The sequence below is a fragment of the Pantherophis guttatus genome, chromosome 7 (genome assembly GCF_059756535.1).
Source record: "Pantherophis guttatus breed Tessera chromosome 7, ASM5975653v1, whole genome shotgun sequence".
Classification (NCBI taxonomy): domain Eukaryota; kingdom Metazoa; phylum Chordata; class Lepidosauria; order Squamata; family Colubridae; genus Pantherophis; species Pantherophis guttatus.
This window is the reverse complement of record NC_142069.1, coordinates 26,556,524-26,577,208: the sequence shown is the minus strand read 5'-3', so window position 1 is coordinate 26,577,208 and position 20,685 is coordinate 26,556,524. Positions and strand designations below refer to the sequence as shown.

Here is a 20,685-nt window from a genome sequence, read left to right as displayed (position 1 = left end):
TTCAGAGAGGCGTTTTTCTAGCTGAATGAAGTATATTGCTTACTTGCTGGGCAGATGGTGTAGGAGGGAAAAACTTACAGCTGCAGCTGACTCTGACCAAGTGATTAGTTAGTGGATGGAGTTCATGGCTCAGCCAACAGCTGTTGCAGCCAACACTCTTAGAAGAGAGGCAGTTGCAAGCTTGCAACAATAGTTGATGAATAGGATAGCAAATAGAAATAGGGGGATTTGGGTAGGAAGGAGCATGCTTACGACCACAACTGAGCCCAGAATTTATGTTGCTAAGTGAGAAATTTGTTAAATGAGCTTTGTCCCATTTTACGACATTTGTTAAGTGAATGATTGCAGTTGTTGCAATTAGTATAACACAGCTGCTAAGTGAATCTGGCTGCCCCATTGACTTTGCTCATCAGAAGGTCACAAAAGATGGTCACATGATCCCAGGACACTGCAGCCATCATAAATATGAACCAGTTGTCAAGCATCTGAATTGTAAATCACATGACCATGGGGATGCTGCAATAGTCAAAATTTCACAGTGTGAAAAATGGCCATAAGTCACTTTTTTCAGTGCCGTTGTAACTTTGAACAGTCACTAATGAACGGTTGTAGACAACAGTAGTAGTCTACAACAGTAGTAGTCTACTGTCAAGGACTACTTGTACTGATTTTCCTCTTCTAAGCATCAAGACAAGTTTTGTGACTGTGAGGAAGCCAGAAAAAGAACATCAAATGTAACAATAACTAGTATGAAAGTAGAAAACCAGCAGGAGGAATGAATGCTTCTGGTTTATTGTATAGAATGTCAAATGAGTATCTGACAGCTGCTGGACATAAGTTGTGGGTTTGTTCTCAGAGTAGTAAAGCTGCTGGCTCTTGGGGAACAAACCTATTCCCTTAAAAATAAGGCAGCCAAGCTAGACATACTTGGAGTGGAAGAGCTGTAAAGAGGAGATATTTCAGAATGTGAAAATTTTGCTCCAGGCACAGAATAACACTCTCTTGCTGTCAAACAGAACAAGAGCCTTGGAGAAGAAGAATCCTTTTGAGGAAGAGGGACATGTTTCTTTAGGTGGAACAAATAGTTGGATGATGAGCTGACATCCCCTTACACCTCCAGGGAGGTATCCTCCAAGGAGGGTTTTGGTGTGAATAATGAAATCGTTAGAAACTTGGGTTAAATTCTAATGTAGATCATGTGGTGATTAGCTTGCCTGTGTAAAGATTATGGATACCATATATCAGTAAGACATACTGGAGGTTAATGCTGAAGAGGAGATATTGGGCATGGGCCACATCACATCGTTGACTTGAGAAAGTCATAATATCAGAAGGGGGAGGGGGCAAAGCAACTTTTAAAATGATCCTGAGGAAAAACTGGTAGGGGCTGGATACCATCCCTCATCCCGCATTCTTCAGGAACCTCTATAAAGAATAGAACCAATGTTGGGATGGGCTAATGAAAAGCTCATGCCGAAACATATGGAGAATATGGTATAAGTCTGTCATCCCAAGGTGGAAGACCTATAGTACATTTTAGCGTATGAAAAATTACAAGTAGTCCTTGACTTATGACCACAATTGAGCCCAACATTTCTGTTCCTAAGTGAAATATTTGTTAAGTGAATTTTGCCCCATTTTTACAACTTTTCTTGCAGCAGTTGTTAAGGGAATCACTGCACTGTTAAGTTAGGAACACGGTCGTTAAATAAATCTGGCTTCTCCTTTGACTTTGCTTGTCAGAACTTTGCAAAAGGTGATCACAAGACCCCAGGACATTGCAACCGTCATAAATATCAACCAATTGCCAAGCATCTGAATTTTGATCATGTGACTGGGGATATTACAACAGCCGTAAGTGGGAAAAATAGTCATAGGTCATTTTTTTCAGTGCTGTTATAACTTTGAACAGTCACTAAATGAACTGTTGTAAGTTGAGGACTACCTCCTGTATATTGTTTACTAGAAAAATCCAGTGGAAGGGAGCTAATCAATGGTATACAGTTATCCTTTGACACAAAGTCTTTAGAATGAATAAAGGTACATCAATGGAAATGTTGTTCTTTATAAAAGTAAAGGTAAAGGTTCCCCTCGCACATATGTGCTAGTCGTTCCTGGCTCTAGGGGCCGGTGCTCATCTCTGTTTCATAGCCGAAAAGCCAGCACTGTCCAAAGACATCTCCATGGTCATGTTACCAGCATGACTAAATGCCAAAGGCGCACAGAACGCTGTTACCTTCCCACCAAAGGTGGTACCTATTTTTCTACTTGCATTTTTTATGTGCTTTCAAACTGCTAGGTTGGCAGAAGCTGGAACAAGTAACGGGAGCTCACCCCGTTACGCTGCACTAGGGATTCGAACCGCTAAACTTCTGACCTTTTGATCAACAAGCTCAGTGTCTTAGCCACTGTTCTTTATATTAAGTATCAAAATAATATTTCTTTATTTCAATATAATGGAATGCAAGAAGATTGCATTATCAGTGGGTTGATATGTGGTCACAGGGATAAGGAAGATCTAGGAAGTGCTATTGCCCACTTGAAGATATTTTAAGGCAAAAAAGTATGTTGGAATATGCACAGGAGATCATGTACCAATGCCTTAATCAAACATATCTTTTTCTCGAGACTGTGCAGCATTAAAACTAAAGCAAATTGAGATAACAAGAGAAGATCTCTCTGTAACAAATCACCTGCCACCTGAGAATTCTTTTAAAAACTCAAAAGTCAAATTTGCTGACTTCTTAGCAAAATTTTGTAATTAATCCTTCAAATCAGGCTCAGTGCCAGAGGGTTGGAAGTTAGCATTATTTTAGAAATGGATGAGAAAAGAATTGAAAATTTATTGGCCAGCCAATTTAATTTTAAAGGCATGCTGGTTGGAATTGTAATTAAAAAAAAAATAACTAAGCATAGAAAGGAGTAAGACTCTTAAAACAAATTTAATCATTGCGTATAAGGGTTCTATCTGGTTAAAAAAACAAAAATGAAGAGAAGACATAGATTTTCACTAGATGAGAATAAGGATTGAAATCCCCTTATGGGACCAATGTTTTTAAATTTGTTCATAATTTATCTTGATTTAGGAATAATGTTGACCTAGCCAAGTTTGGTACCAAAACTATTCAGGGTGATAAAAAAATCGAAAGATTTCAAGTTACACTGAATAAATAATCAAATGGCAAATGTAGTTCAGATTTAAATAAGTGTGAAGTCTATATGTTTTCATTTAGGGTACTGTATGACAACTGTATTGTCATATTTGGAAAGGTATGATAAAGCTGTAAAAAGTAGAGACAGTGGTAAACAGAATGAACATGTAGGTCTAACACTTTCCAAAAAGATAGAATGTTTGGGACTATTTAACTTAGAAAAAGGTGTTTGAAGGTGGATATATAAAATTACAAGAAGTCCTCAATTTATCACTGTAATGGGATTTAAGATTTCCATACTTTGTTTTATGTAAGCCAAAGTAACAGGTGTACATATAAAAGTGCCCTTGTTACAACCAACTCCTTTTTAACAAATATGCTCTTCCTTTCTGCTACATGCAGTATAAATCCTTTTAAAAACTTTTTTCTATTTTAATTATTCCATTTGTCTTAAATATGAACTTTTAAGTTTTAAAGTTAGTTTTAATTGGCTTTAATGATGAATTGTTGGTTTTTTACTTAGTTATTCTAGGGATTCATAGACAAGATCACATTTTGGGGAGTTCTGACAGGTTCAATTACTGCCAGAACAATATAATGACTTCCTTCCTTCCTTCCTTCCTTCCTTCCTTCCTTCCTTCCTTCCTTCCTTCCTTCCTTCCTCCCTCCCTCCCTCCCTCCCTCCCTCCCTCCCTTCCTTCCTTCCTTCCTTTCTTCCTTCCTGTATTTGTTTTGTGCAATACCTTTAAAATTCTTTATCAGTTGAAATAATGCAAGTTTACTAACTGATTCCAGTAAAGAAGGATCTGTGTCACTGTCACCTCTCCACCTCCTATTTCTAATATATTGGTTGTGCAAGGAAATTCTCAAAAGCCTAAACATAATCCTTAACTGCTTTCCATCTTCAAAGAGAGGAATAGAGGACTTGCTCTCTAATGCTTATGCTTTCCATTTCACTGGTTTTTTACTTTGTTTCTCCTGACCTTTTGTCTTGGAGCGAAACATTTTTGTTTTTTGTTTTTTTCTAATCTCTCCAGTGAGAGTATATAACATTTTCAGCTAAATGGCCTTCTCTTTTCTACAGTCTTGGGGAAATGCTTTAATGACAAAATGATCCATTCATATCTATTGGCAACTGAAATCTTCCCCTTTTCTAACCCTTTGAGACACATTTGGTCACTCTTAAAGATGGTTTACTTTATATCTCTTAAATTCTTCAAGAACTTCACGGCTGCTTTTATAGAATTATAAAGTAAGTCTTGTTGCTATTATCATTTCTATTTATATTTCCTTCTTCCAGCGATATCCAAGGCACCTAACAACAATAAGTAAAAGAAAATTGGTACCTATTCTATAGAACAACCTCCCCACTGTGATTTATTTGGAGTGTTCAACCCTCTTGGTCTTCTTGAGACCTGACTTCTCCCTGCCCCCTCCCCAAGCATTAGAGCCAGAAGGTTGGAAGAAACCAAGTTTTATATTGTTATAAATTAGTTGTGTGATACATTAGTTTTAACTATATTTTCTATTTTGTTGATAAGGTTTTTTGTTTTGTTTTTCTTATGAACTGGTTTGTTATCCCCACCCTACCAGTTAATAATGTAATTACAAAGCCATGTAATATGTGTGTGTGTAACTATGCCATAAAAGCAATTAAAATCACTAGTAGGTTACAATATATACAATGCTTCATGGCAGCAAAGAAGGACTTGTTCTGTTCTGTCAGAAAAGATGCTTCAGTTTAACCCTAAATTTATATAATTCCACAAGCGCATCCAAAATATGTTGGAATTTTGGATTATGACCTTCGATTTTGAAAGGTCTTTCTACAGTTAATGTGTAGTGGATAATCCCTATAATAGTAAACAATCAATCAATCAATCAGAATATACCTGCCCCCTGTTCAAGCAGAGACCCTATACCAGGAGTGTCAAACTTGATTTCACTGAGGGCTGCATCAGATTTGTGTTTGACCTCATGGAGCCGGGATGGGCATGGCCAGGGTGTGCATGGCCAGCTCAATGTCACTCATGTCAGGGGCGCCTCTGGCGGCCCAAGAGCTCTGCCAGAGAAAACAGCTTCCCAAGCTCCATTTTTGGCTGCGATGGTCTCCTGCAACCCTCTGTCAGTGAAAATGGAGCTCACTAGGGTCACCCGCAGCCCTCCCAAGCTCCGTTTTCAGCTGCGAAGGCTTCCTGCAACCTTCTGCCATCGAAAATGGAGCTCGCAAGGGTAGTCTGTGGCCCTCCCAAGCTCTGTTTTCTCTGGCAGAGGCACAACGGGTCAGTCCTTCACTGTTTCCAGGGCAGCTCCACGGGCATGATCTAAGCACCCCAAAGGATGGATCTGGCCCCCGGGCCTTGAGTTTGACACCCCTGCGCTATACCATTTCAGACAAGTCTTCTTAAAAAACCCCAGTGATGAAGCACCTACAACTTCTGACGGGGAGCTGCTTAATTTTCTTCAGTGTTAGGAGGTTTCTCCTTAATTCCAGGTTGCTTCTCTCCTTTATTAGTTTCCATCCATTATTTCTTGTCCTGCCTTCTGGTGCTTTGGAAAATAAATTAACCCTCTCAAATACTGGAATTGTCTATTTGTTTGATTTTTTTTTTTTAGTTCATCTGAAAGAAGCAATACATTATTACATCACTTCATGAATGAAATTCAAACACACCCATTAAACCCCCAGGTTTTATAGATATACATTGTTCACTAATTCTATTATTATATTTATAGGTATATGTACCACCATGTAATCAGATTGTGGTCATGCACAGATTATATGTCACATACTTTGAAAGCCCCTGAGCATGTATAGTAGCTCTGCTTATTTCCTTCAGACTGGTTAGAACTGATTTAAGGCACTGTTGGGGTTAGTCACGTGTTTATAGAAATGACAGGTAAATAGATTGTTCACCTGAAGTAGTCATTTAAGTAGGTTGTTTAATGTGGCATTGCTCTGGCACAGGTACTAAGCCAGGCAGTCAAATCATCAACAGCCAAGATTTTACATCAAAGCAAAGTTCATCTCTTTGTCAGTGCTCTTAATTCAGCCTCCACAAATACTGTAATAATTAGTCCTTTGATAGTGATTCTTTGGGGTTTCCTATGTTTTTGTTTTTATTTTGTCCATGTCAGTAGAAAGTTGTAAAGGCTCATGAATGTCTATCAATAGAAACAGTATTTCAAAATACAGACCAAAGAACAGGATCAAAGTTCTAGGGTGGGAAGAGGAGAAAATAGTGAACAAAGGCTCTAGTAAACAAAGAGGTGGATCACCCAATACATCCCTATGACAGAGGCATTGGGAAGTGGCTTGGAATATTGCCTACTTTGATGTCCCAACCCCCCAATCCCACACTCCTTTATCTTCCATCTGTCAAGGTTTCAACCAACGAACCCAACCAAGCAAGCACAGCCGAGACGTTTCGATCTCTGAAGGCAAAACTTTATTGAGTACATCATATCAGCACAGATTGAAAGCAAAACTAACTCTACCTAATTCCCGAGGTTTTCACATAATTAAAGAATAGACTCTCCCTCCTCCTATTAATGCAGGTCACATTGTCCAATTAGATGGCCAGGTATTGTTATGGAAACTGTCCAAGTCTTTGCTGAACATCTGGTTAGATGACCTTGGTTCCCATGGGATGATTTCTTGCTGCCGCCTGGAACTGACATTCCGAAATTGGCTCTCCCTCCCCCCAATTATTGTGGCAAGCTGAAAAGCAGCAAGGGCTGCGACAGCAAAATCATGCTTTGAAGTTGACACCATCACTGTCATAAGACCGACAACAGAACTGTTTTTAGGTGGTTGGAAAGAATTCCAGAAACCACTCCTGGTATGCTTGCTTTAACCTCTTTCCATTCTCTTTCGTATTGTGACTTCTTTTTCAGCTTTGGAAAGTCCTTTGTTGTAGCACTAAAGAGACGCAAAATCACATGGACATTTCCAGATTGGTTCCAGAGAGCAAAAGTGATCCTTTAAAAATCAGGTGTTTTTTTTTTTTTCCCCAAACTTGGCAACTTGAAGATGTGTGGACATAAATTGCCAAGTTTGAAAATTACTGATTTAAATTAAGCAAACAACTATGCAATGATTCTCTGTATTCCAACAGCCCAGGAGAATATAGACAATTGACTTAGGTATCCACTAAGAGATGCTTTTGCAACAGAATCATTTTAATTTTGTGGATAATTCAAAAAATCCATTGTCTCTCTTTCTAATGCAACATTTTCTAAGTACCCTATCATAGATGAAAAATTACACTTGGCAGGTACAGGTATTTAACTTTTTAAATTGTAAGTAAGTGAGAGCACACAGTGATAATCAGAGGCTTGAGAGAAAGCTGTGAAAATGCTAAAGGCTAAATGGCCCATCTGTTTTCTTCTAGCTTCTACATCTTTTTATTTCTTCCCCCAAGTGGGATTTCACACAGATATAAATGGATAAGCAGTACTCCTTTGAAGTGACCATACACCCTTACTATATTTTTCACTGATGCTTAAAAATTGAATGTATAACACCTGCATTCCAAACCAGTGTAATTAAGAGCTGAGGTGGCGCAGTGGTTAAAGTGCAGTATTGCAGCTACTTCAGCTGACTGCTAGTTCAGCAGATCAGCGGTTCAAATCTCACCGGCTCAAGGTTGACTCAGCCTTCCATCCTTCCGAGTTGGGTAAAATGAGGACCCAGATTGTTGGGGGCAATATGCTATTTAGTATACTGTCTTTGGTGTAAGCCACCCAGAGTCCTCGGAGAGTGGGCGGCATAGAAATATGAATAATAAAATAAAATAAAGATCCACATTTAATATTGCTTATTAAAAGTGTGATTCCTTTATCATTTTTAAACAAGATAAATATATATGTGAGATAGAAATTAAAACATGCCATTACATATCCAATTTAATGTCCAAAATATTTGATCAAATTTTCAGTGATTTTGTGGAATGACTTTCTAATCGAATACAGTAATTTACAACCAACTAATGCTTAGAATCGAAGAGTTGCAACCAGGGGTGAAATGCTCCCGGTTCGGACCGGCTCAGGCGAGTAGGTAGCGATGCTGGCGGGCAGTTCGGAGAACCGGTAGCAAAAATCCCTGCCCCCGCCCTCCATGCCCAGCTGAGCCCCGCGATCATCAGAGCCTTTTTTTCCTTTTAAATGGCTCTGACCAGCCAAGCTCTGACATCCCAGCTTAGTTGCCTGCTAATCAGGCAACTCAGCTTGGATCGCCAGAGCCATGTAAAAGAAAAAAAGTTTCTTTTTTTCTCCCCCCCCCCCCGCCTCCAGCTTGCTTACCTTAGCTGCTGATTGCATGACAATCACAATCCATGCATCAGCAAGCAACTGAATGTCCCTGCCTGCAATCAAGCTCATTGGTGAGCAGCTCTTTCTGCCTGCCTGCCTTCCTGCCTAGATTTGTGGACTTCAACTCCCAGCAAAGCTGGCTGAGGAATTCTGGGAGTTGAAATCCACAAGTCTTAAAGTTGCCAAGGTTGGAGACCCCTGTTCTATTGGGTAGGTTTTTTTCCCCTTTGGGAACTTTAAAAAAAATAGTTAATTGGGGTTTTTTTAGTTGTTCTTTTTTTAGACCTAGCCATTTAAAGTTTAGGAAGTTTTAAATTTAGCTGCTTTTATATAAAAATAAAAATAAAATAAAATAATATTAGTGCAGCTTTCTGAGATTTAGTGTGTTTCTGTAGTGTTTCACTAACTACACAAACACACAAAATCTCACAAAGCTGTATGTGGAATTTTGTGTGTGTAAAGTGTGAAAGTTGGTTTTGGGGGCTTTTTGTGGCTGTGTGAGGTTCCTGCTTGTTGCGGGGCCATTTTGAGTCTAGCACAGCTGCTTTTACATTGTGGGTGAGCCAGTTGTGTTGTGTTGTGTTGTGTGTGTGTAAAGTGTGAAAGTTGTTTTTTGGGGCTTTTTGTGGCTGTGTGAGGTTCCTGCTTGTTGCGGGGCCATTTTGAGTCTAGCACAGCTGCTTTTACATTGTGGGTGAGCCAGTTGTGTTGTGTTGTGTTTTGCAGGTTAAAAAAGAGCAAAGAAGTGACATTGACTTGGCCATGCCCACCCAGTCACCTTACCACCAAGCCCCGCCCACTAATTAAGCCACGCCCACAGAACTGGTAGCAAAAAAATTTAGATTTCACCCCTGGTTTCAACGGTAGCACAAATGTACCTTCTTACCTCTTTGCATTGGTCTTAATATATGCAGTACAACACTTCTTAGCTTCTTCATTTAAAACATCATAGCACCAATTCCCAAGTGAATGACTGGAAATAGAAAATCCTAAATAGATAGTTGAAGAAAATTTAAATCCTACTCACAACACAATAAAAAATATATCTGTGCAAATTGTTGGATAATTTTACTTATTTTATAACATGTAAGCTGCCTAGAGTCACCTCACAGGGGGGATGGGTAGCATAAAAATTTAATAAATAAATAAAAGGTATTTGCCTGCATATGCATTTTATTTTCTAAAAACATATTTGGACCTCCGCCTAATAGTTGTATTTATAAAGGGAAGTTAATCCTAGGTAGTTAATTCCAGATATTAGACTGCATGAATCAGTATTTTTTCCAAGACTAATTTAACTTGTGAACTTAACAAATATACTGTAAACAAATAATATAAACAAATTTATAAATATAGAATCTGTAAAATAAGAAGTCTAGATGTTGCCAGGGAGGTATTGAACCAGAATTATTGTTATGGCTTTTGATTCCATGTTACATTGGTGATTAATAGTGGAAGCATTAATTAGTTAAACTGGTACATATATTTTTTCTGTTTGGAGATATATATAGCTGTTAAGTCAGGGGTGTCAAACTTGTGGCGTCACAGGATCACATGATGTATTGGGACTTTTTTCCTCTTTGCTAAACCAGGCGGGGTGGGGCCAGTACATGGTGCATCTGGCCCACGGGCTGCGAGTTTGACACCCCTGTGTTAAGTAAATTATGTTACTCTTTCTCATTAGGGTGTAGTTCTTTTTTAATAACAGACTTCTTTAATGACTATTCACAGTTACTATGATGAAAAAGTTACTATGATGAAAAAGTTATAAAAAAAGTAACTTTTATCTACAACCTTCAAAGGTCTAGAAAGTAAAGGAAAGCTGAAGATCATAATCACAGTTACAGTTTCACTTAACAACCACTTCACTTAATGACCAAGTTGCCAGTTACAATTGCAATTGATAAATTAATAACATGGTTGTTAAGTGAATCTGGCTTCCCCATTGACTTGTCAGAAGATCGCGAATAGTGACCACATGACCCTGGGACAGAGCAAAAGTCATAAATATGAACCAGTTAACAAACACTTGAATTTTGATTACATGATCATGGGGATGTTTCAAGTCATACCTATGAAAAATGGTCCTAAGTCACATTTTTCAGTGCTGTTGTAATGTTGAACAGTCTCTAAACCAGTGGGTCTCAACCTTCCTAATGCCGCGACCCTTTAATACAGTTCCTCACGTTGTGGTGACCCCCAACCATAAAATTATTCCTAAAACCATTGAAAATATGTGTTTTCCAATGGTCTTAGGCGACCCCTGTGAAAGGGTTGTTCGACCCCCAAAGGGGTCCTGACCCACAGGTTGAGAACCACTGCTCTAAACAAACTGTTTTAAGTTGAGAACTCTCTGCAATTCATATCAAAAGCTATGTAAAAATAGGGCAAAAATAAGAGGCCAGAACCTTCCTTTGAAATGTTTCCAGGTTTATTACTGGATAATGACCACATAGAATCCATTCTGCATCTCCATCTCCATGTGGTGTAGACTTAACATTGCAGGTTAATGAGAAAAATACAAAACAACAACTATTTTTCCATTCTTTCCGCAAATCATTACGATTTGTCCTCCAAGGTGACTCAAAATAATTCAAACAAACTCAGCTAGTGTCTTCAGTATTCAAATGTGGGAGGGTATTAGAAATTAGAAGATAAAAGATTATTGTTATGTAAAAATAAATGATGAAAGATTATTATTACATATAAGCAAGTTGTCAACTCACAAAGCATTCCTGACCTGCTGTCGAGTTGCCATAGGCAGTGGGATGGGGAATCAAGCCTTGCAGCTGCATCGAGGAACATGCATTTCAGTCAAAACAAAGCACATTCCAGCTGGCAACGTCAAGGTCATCTCCAGGGGGACCCATAGTGGCCAGAGGGAGTGACTTCTACAACCCCCGAAATTGCTTCATTGGGGAATGTGACTGATGACACACCTTGGGGGAGGAGGAAACAGGGTCAGAGCCGAGGCGCAAATTAAGTGAGGTCAGAGTTGGCTTCACTTGGTTCGTGCCAACATGAATTTGCTAATAAATAACTAGATTTCTTTTGAAGCTTGGCTTAAAGCTCATGATTTAATTAGGGCATCAATCGGAACCCTGACACAAATATTATCATTATTATGATCGTTATTGCTATTAGTATTAGCACAACTATTATTATTTTGCAAAAGTGAATGGACTCAGCCAATACACTGTTGACTAAGCACTTCTGTATAATAACGGAAAAATCTATAAATAAAAATTAAAAAAGACAAATTTGGGAGGGTATTGATCTTTGAAGAAGCAAATTGGTTATTGTGAGAAAATTTTAACTATAGCCAAATAAAATGGATTTAGAAAACAAACAAACCCTATTCTAACGTGATGCACTGCTGCCTAAACGTACAGCAAAACATGAGTGATCTGCAAAGGGAGAGAGGCAATTATTTCTGTATAAATGGAGGCTGAAGCCTTCACCATTATTCTTCCCTTTTCTTTCCGACAGGCGGAACCCTCTACACTTCCATCTCATTGCAGACGCCATTGCCAAACAGATCCTGGCAACACTTTTCCAGACGTGGATGGTCCCTGCAGTGCGCATAAACTTCTATGATGCTGATGAGCTGAAGGTAAAATATAATCCAAAAATTGGTTCATGTTGAGATGTCCTTTATGTAATTACATAAATGTTAAAAACAGGAAAGAAATCCTTTTGGCTCAGAGATATAATCTGAATTTGTCCAGCTACAATTTCCTGAAATTTCCTGAGTTAAGCAGCTCTATGCTTTGCCTGCTGTATGCAACCAACTTAAAAACCTATGCCTACACTTTTTAACATTTAACAATTCAATACCAAACTTAGAAATTTGGACAAAATTGTGCAGTATGGGAATTTGTTCATTGAAAAAACACATTGCATTTCTAAAACAATTTTTCCTGCAAAAAAAAATGCATTATAAAATATCAGTGTGTACTGGCATACCTGTTCTGTCCCAGCTCTGGATTCCCGAGGATATTGACACACACCAACGGTCCTTATCAAATTTTATTAAGTAGCAAGAATAAACCAAAGTCCGGCAAAGGTTGGCAACCAGCCCAGAAAACAAAATACGATAAGACTTTTCCAAAAATGCTGTGATGATAATTACAAGTTGTTTCCAGCAAGAAACTTACTAACCGTGTGTGACTTAAATAGGCTAAGGGAGTGGCCAATTATCCTCAAGCCTTACTCTCGAGGAGACCTCCTCCTCCTGAGTAGCCACTTCTGCCTTTTGGCAGCCCTGCGTGCTCGAGCATTGAGAAGAGGCTCCTCCACTTTACTCTCTCCACTTGAAGGAGCCTCTGGAGGTTCTCAAGGCCCTAGCTGAGTCTCTGCCTCTGGCACCACATCCTCTTCAGCCTCCGACGTGAGCACCGGCTGCGCAGGCTGCTGGCGCGACACCACACCAGCCTCCTCGTCTGGATCAGCCACGATCTGCGCAGGCCGCTGGCGGGCCACAGCAATACCATAAAAGCCTTCCATATACAATAAACTCTTTCCTAGCTAAAAGTCTGTAGAGATTCTCAGAGATCCAGATCCTGGTTGTCCCAAAGGTGCTTTTTCAGGAGACAACTGGACTTTCTTGTTTTTTTCTTTGAAGACGTTTCGCTTTTCATCCAAGAAACTTTTTCAGCTCTGACAGGATTCCATTCCCCACTTGTGAAACTGAAAAAATGCATGATTTATGATCAGTAGTCCCACATGTTCTGTGTGATATATTATAGAGACAGACAGATAGACAGACGTATACAATAGACCCGAATTCAAATTCCCAGACATGAAGATTGCTGGATAAATTTGGACTAATAATTGGTTTTCAACCAAATCTACACTGTTGTTATAAGTAGAAAATAAAGGCAATTTCAGGAATGTCATCATGCTCTTGGGGGACATGATGACTTCTTTTGAAATGTACTATAAACTATTTTATCTAACAAGGATATAGAAGATATAAGCATGTATGCTAGGTTACTTTTCATTGCTAATATAGTTTTTCCATATTACCATACTTGCCTCCATTTTCCATTAAAGGTTTGCTTTTTAAAAAAAAAATCATATTTTTATCTGAAAGCAGCAAGTCCTTTTTATTTCTGGCAATCTCAGATGTGCTTAGAATTGCAACGTTAAATTAGATTGTGACTATTTACAGGTGGATTGGAAGTACAGAAAGAATGTCATCCTATGAAACTGTTGAAAATACTTTGACATCTAAAGGCTGTGATAGTAATTTTCATGGCATATCAAATCAATGTCTTGATTAAGATCCTGTAAAAAGCTAAAAACATATTTAGCAAATTGCTGTACTAATTTCCAAGCCACTCCACACATTAGAAGGAAGTGAAAACAGAATGTAATTTGAGAAAGTGGCAAAGGAAAGGATTATCTGTCAGAAAATACTCCGATCTTTTAAAAAAAAAAACTAAATTTCAGTTTAGTTTGTATATTAAGCAATGAGCAAATATTGACACAATTCATCTTCCTACTGAAAACTACAGTTTGAAGAAAACTGGAACTTAATATGGAATTAATAGATCAAAATTATTTAATTAAGATGGAATGGAATCCAAGGTAGTTGTTGTGATTAGAATATTTACTTCTTTAATAATCTTTCGTTGTCTTGTAAGAGTTTCCCAGAATGATTTTCTATCCAGGAAATAGGATTAGCTTCTATTTAAGTTCACATTAGAAAAGATTTTTGCAGATAGTTTTCTTGGCTTCAACATGTATAACATATTTTGCTTTCTTCCAGGTGTATTAGATTACAGTACCCATTGCTTTCAAATGGCATGATTGGCCATGCTAGTTCAGGTAGAGAAAAGCTGTAATCCAAAGTATTTGAAGCATAGCCTATTAGGAAGGGCATTGCCCAGTTAATATCTTATCCAGAAAATGAATACAAAATCGTGTTTATAAGAATCTGGGCCTTGGACTAGATTCTCAGGTAAATCATTGGATGCTTTGTGCATGGAAAATAAAATAATAAAGAGAGCAAAATGTAGGATGTATATTTGAACACAATTGTCAAGAATTAATACGTAAGACTTCTTGCTTGCTTTTGGCTTTAGCACTAGTTGCAGTTACTATGGACATTTTTATTCCCAAAGGACTTCTGGACAATGGTCTGAATACAAATCATTTGAACCTTTGTTGAGAGAAGAAGCCCAGGGAAGGTCACCTTGATCAGATAACTTGATAAATCTATCTTGGCAATAGTCATAGAATCCTCAGAATTTGAGATTCCTAGTTTACGAATATAAATTAATCCTGAACTACTTTGGATTTCCAAATCGATTATGGATCAAATGCTAAGACATCTTACCAGTAACTTTTAACATAATTCCTTAAAAACACTTTATATGCCTTTGATCCATTGCAAATGTCTACTAGCATGGAACTGTAAAGATTGAGTCTTGCAAGCTTTCTGTCTGACCATCATTATCAGCAATATGGTAATAATAAGCCTACCAATGATTCTGTAAAAGTAAAAACCTTGTCAAATTAATGCGATCACCCTTGATTTAAAAAAATCAGGTAGTATATCAATGAATTTTTTTTTTAGCCACTAGGGTTTGCGTAAGATACTTTACCATAATTATTTTAATTGTAGATTGTTATGCTCAGCTGAAGATCCCTATCTGATTCAGTATTGCAATAAACAAATAAAATATTGTATCCCCCCTTTTTAAACAGATTGTTATAGTTTCTTACCTGAAATTCAGTCATATTCAGTCAATATAGTTGATTATCTTAATGCAAATACTTGGATAGGCTTGGTGAACATTGAAAAGTTACTTTCCCTTTTCAAAGACTTATAAAATTAAGTGGAATATGTTTGTAATTACAGATTTTTTTTCTTCTTAATGTTTTTATTTATTGTGATGTTCTTCCCTTTTTTCTTTGTATGTGATGAATTGTTCACTTCATTTCAAATACATTATTTTTTAAAAAAATCTTAAAATCAAAGTTATTTTTTCTCTTTAATACTCATAAATCCTCCAAATCTTTGGTTTTAATCTTTTCTAATCATATCTGAAATATTATCTTTGATCTGTTTCTTGATCATTTAAGAAAGAATTCAGTTTTGAGTTTTAAACAACTTTCTTGCCTCTCTTAATTTATTATTGTCTCTTGTTTTGTTTAATACTTTATTTGCTCAGGTTCATTTTCTATTCAAATTGTTGTGTGCATAATGTTCTATTAGCTACATTTTTCCCACTTAAACTTGGTTGCCTTTTGTTTTGCTTTTACTTCTTTGGCTTTTGTACTGTATGTACATCATATAGAAATGTTAAGTTCTCATTATACTTTTATATAGAAGTAATTTTGTACCTGTTTGTATGTAATTTTTATTTGAGTTTAGCGTGTTCCCTTTTCCTGGTCTCATCTTCCATCTGCAGACTGTTTTTATTTTGTGTCAGGAAGGTCAGTCTTCTGTTCATTAACATTTGGGCAGGAGATGTCTTACCCTCAGCTAGAGACTTCATCTATTCAGGTGCCTTATGGCCAGTTTCCATGATCAGTACCTTAATGGGATTTTTCACATTGTGCCACAAAGCTTTTTCCTTTTAAGCATAATTGGATTGTGTTAGAAACAGTGAGTTTTCTGCTTTTTAGCAGCTAATTAGTTATCACTTTTGGCAATAGTACTCTTCTTATTCCAGAATGCAGTCCATTTGTTGTGTCAGTTTCAAAATATCAGTCTAGAGAATCTTATTATGATTTTTTTTTTCATTTTTTGGAAGACTCCTTCCAAATTAATTACAATCTTTCCCTGAGTAGTTCCCTTGGTGATGCCATCATTTATTCTGGTCTTACAACTAGTCAATCATCTTCATAATAGCTTTCTACCTCTTCTTTACAGTTCGGGGTTTCCTATTATTCCATTTTTATGATCTTGTTTGCATCTGCAGCCCAATGTAAATATAATTATCACCCCAATGTGCATCCTATTTGGGTTTAATTTCAAATCTCTGTCCTTCTCTTTTTTTAATATTATTTTCAGGATCTCTTTCAGTACAGTATCATCATTAGTGATTTTCCATGGACGTTAAAAACCTATATTAAGAAATCCAAGAACTGACAATAATCAATTTTGGAGGACAAAGGATATTTCTGTCTGAAGACATTGCACCCAGTGGGAAAGCAGCTATATACCTTAACAACTCCAAAATGTTAGCTGTTTTCTAGAGCTAAACTAATTAATTTGTGGCTGTATGTGGTGGATGGATGGATGGATGGAAAGGAAGGAAGGAAATTCTGGTTTTTTATTTGCCTCGGTTTTCCTTTGCAATGTTATTCTTCAGTGGAGATTGTGAATATTAAATACTTTTCAGGAACCCTACCTTATTATGTTTGTGTTACTTGGATTTTGGACAAAGAAAGGTTAACTGATATCTTTGCAGCAAGTCTCCCTCATAGGAACTACTCAGAATGTTTTTCCCATAAAGAAATGGGGATTTTTTTAAAAAAAAATACAATTTCTCTTTTGCACGAAACTGTTATGAAGTAGACCTTGAGGGCTTAGAGTAGCTTAGGGTGGGGCAGGATTACATTATGGGGCTTTTGCTGATTCTTGTCACCTTGTTTGCCAGATGTTAAGTGTGGATCAGCTGCACATTCCTTCAGGGTATTGGAGTGTGGTGGTTGTGTGAAAGTATCCCAAGTGGTTTTGTTTTTGTTTTGCTTTCCTGTCTAACGTTGTTTGCCAATTCACTGGGCACTGCATCTAGAACATATTAACAAAGCTGCAAAAGAATCTTGGAGAGAGATATTTCTTCTATAAACTGTATTTACATTTTGTTTGATAGATTATTTCCTTGTTTCTTAACCTGAAAAATTAATTTCATGACCTCCCTATTCAGTCTAGTCTTTAGCAATTTACTTATTAGCAGTTCCATTGCTTACAATATACTCCCAAGTTGCAAGCTGGGAGGTCATATAAATTATTTGTTTGCTTGTTTAATTATTTATTCAAACATGCCTAGTACTGTCAAAATCAAGTTCTGCTTCAGACAGCCATACATTTAAATAGGTTCAAGTATAAGCATGATAAATACCAATAATAATACCAAGAACTGGGCAAATGGGGGAATGTTCTAAAAGTGTAAGTATTCAGAGTGCTTCAAATCAAATATAAACACTACTTCCAGCTATAAAGACCTGAAGCTGTTTTAGATCTATAATAGAATACAATGCATATGAAGATTTTTTAGATCTATAATAGAATACAATCCATATGAAGATTTTTTTTTTTTTAATTGGAAGAAGTGCCCAATTTAAAACATAAAGTCTCCTTTATAATCTCATATTTGGTAGCAAACTTCAAATTACTTAATGGAACAATAGACAACATAGTCAACTTTCTACAAAGTTCAATGGTTAGTTAAGGGTAGTTTGTAGAATAGAAATAGCACTAGCAATAGCACTTAGACTTATATACCACTTCACAGTGATTTACAGTCCTCTCTAAGTGGTTTACAATGTTAACGTATCATAGCTGATATGCTGTAACTCTATATTTGATCTCTCTGCATGATCATTGCTTGATCATGGCTACTTATTGCTTTTCTAATATTTATTGACTGTTTTTAAATTAAACTTTGTTCCTGATTGAAACTAAAGAAGATCTGTTTTATTGTATTTTTCTACAACTGGTAAGAAGACTTTATATTTGAAAATATCCCTGGACTGATTTTTATCTCACTTTATATGTGTATGACTTGGATTGTTTTTGGACTATGATTTTGCTTTTTCCCTAAAAGTAAAATACTATCAAAACCCAGTTTGTTTGTATGTTAACTGTTATTGTTCACAATCATTCTCAGTCACTTTCATGCATAAACTCAAAGGCAGTGGTGGGATTCAGCCAGTTCGCACCACTTCGGGAGAACCAGTTGTTAACTTTCTGAGCAGTTTGGCAAACTGGTTGTTGGAAGAAATCATTAGGACAGAGAACGGGTTGTTAAATTACTTGAATCCCACCACTGCTCAAAGGGTACTCTGCTCAATAACCCAAAACATTGGTTGTGAGACAAGAATATCCTTAACTGCCCCTACAATCTGGGTCCTCATTTTACCGACCTTAGAAGGATGGACGGCTGAGTCAATGTTGAGCCGGTGAGAATTGAACTGTTGGTAGTCAGCAGAATAAGTCTGCAATAGTGTATTCTAACCGTTGTGCCACCACGGCTCTTATTGCCACCATGGCTTTTAAATAGGAAGTGTGTTTCATTTTGTTTCTTTATCCTTAGAAGAAAGTGATATACTGTAGTAGAAGGTCATCTTTCATCTAGTGCTTTGAAAGTAGCAAAAAGCATCTATATGGTCTGGGATAGCTGACATCTGTATGGATGCTGAACTATGGATTGCAGGTAATGCAAGATACTTCTGTTTTATTTCTGGAACAGCAATGGGAGAGCTGCCCACAGGCTCCAGCAATCTGACTTTGTTTCAAGGGCCCAAGGAGGGAATGTGACACCAATAAATTGTGAGTTCTAATTGGTTGCAGCACATCCTCCTGTTGTATCACCTTGAACAGCGGAAGGCTTATCTGTATCACTTCAGTATAATTTTTCCACAGACTGCAGCATTCTCTTCCACACATCTGTCACGTCTGACCTCTAGGAATCACTTACACATTTCTCCTTGGCTGCTGAGCCATTGCTGTTTACCACTTTACGTGGAAGGTACCAGTTAGAACACCTTAAAATAGGGGAGCACATAGTACACTGTTTTTGTACTGCCCCAATCAGCCAACCAAATCTGATGGTTAGCAATAAACATAAAATAAGCAACCATAGTAAAAGTACTTTCACATCTGCATAATATTGCTAGAAAATGTCTTCCCTACCAGCATCTACTAAAAGAAAATGTCTATCTAAAAAGGAGTTTTCAGGGTCTTCTGGAATATCAAGGGCAAAAACACCAGCCTTCTTGGTGGGAGCCATGATTCACAGCATTGTGGCAGTCACAGCAAAACTCCCCTAATGGCACATGTTCCTTTCACCCTATTGCAGGTTGGGATCTCACCATTCTTATAAGATGGGTTGAATTTGGTTGACCTGACACTGTGCTATACAGAGCTTTATAAGTAATCAGACACCCTGCATCCCATTTGGTCATTGTTTCAGAAATATTTCTTTACTAAACAGAATAACACAAAAAAAGCAGTGGGAGCAGGAGCAATTTTCAACTTCCTGCCAGCTTTCTTATTAAGTTTGCTTGTGGGAATCTGGTGGAAAAGATCAGAAATCTCCCCTTCCCTTCTGGCAGGTAAGCGGCTGCTGCTAAATGAGAGAGGGATCAAGAGATTGTGAAACTGGCTGGGAAACTTTCACAGAACATTAAAAATAAAGGTCACATGACCACAGGAACAGCCTAGCAGTGCAGCAGCAACTAGTTCAGGGGTCACCAACCTTGACAACTTTAAGACTTGTGGACTTCAACTTCCAGAATTCCTCAGACAGCTTTTTGGGAGTTGAAGTCCACAAGTCTTAAAGTTGCCTAGGTTGGAGACCCCTGAACTAGTAGGACTGAAGCATTTATTCTTTCAGGAGTCAGAGTCCTGAATTTGTATATTAGGCTACTTGAGGCACCTTGGTTCAAAAATTGTTGCCCTATGATGCACAGTTTCACCCAGTAAAAAAAGGCCATGACAATAAGATTTTTAGTAGCCTTTAGATTATGAATACTTTGAACTGGGCTTGCCTGCCAAAGAAGGGTGTAGTGCTGACAGAAGTATATAGATAGAGGGAAAGTGTGGGAAGTTGGAGGCAGTCTGATACATTACTGTTTGTTACCTTACTGAGACTTGGGGCTGGAAAAGTCCAAACACAGTATGGCTTGGATTGAGATACCTACTTGCTTAATGACCCACAGTTCTCAATTAACAAGCACAACTGGGACAGTGGGACTGCAGTTACTGAGTCATGTGGTCATGTGATGTCTCACATTACAACCATATCACTTGGCAATTGAAATCAATTGCTTTTTTTCTTTCTTTCTCCCAGTTGCACAGCAGAGAGATTGGAGAGGAAAGGATTTCAAGAGACTATGTGTTTGCACGCTCACAATTCCCACCACCAGGCTGTGATACAATCGCATTGCCTTTGATGTATACAAGAGACTAAGCAGGCACTTCAGCATTCCAAAAGGCAGGGAATGGTTAAGAGGCAAACTTAAGTGTGAAACTGGATAG

General features: G+C 37.7%; 1 protein-coding gene across 2 annotated transcripts in view; it reads left to right on the top strand.

Annotated features, from left to right (window-relative positions):
* Positions 1 to 20,685, top strand: part of LARGE1 (LARGE xylosyl- and glucuronyltransferase 1) — a 382,380-nt gene that overhangs the window by 194,242 nt on the left and 167,453 nt on the right. For both annotated transcript variants that reach the window (XM_034403814.3, XM_087873824.1), the window contains exon 5: positions 11,955 to 12,078. In XM_034403814.3, the coding sequence (XP_034259705.2) occupies positions 11,955 to 12,078 (124 nt within the window). The remainder of the gene's footprint in view (positions 1 to 11,954; positions 12,079 to 20,685) is intronic.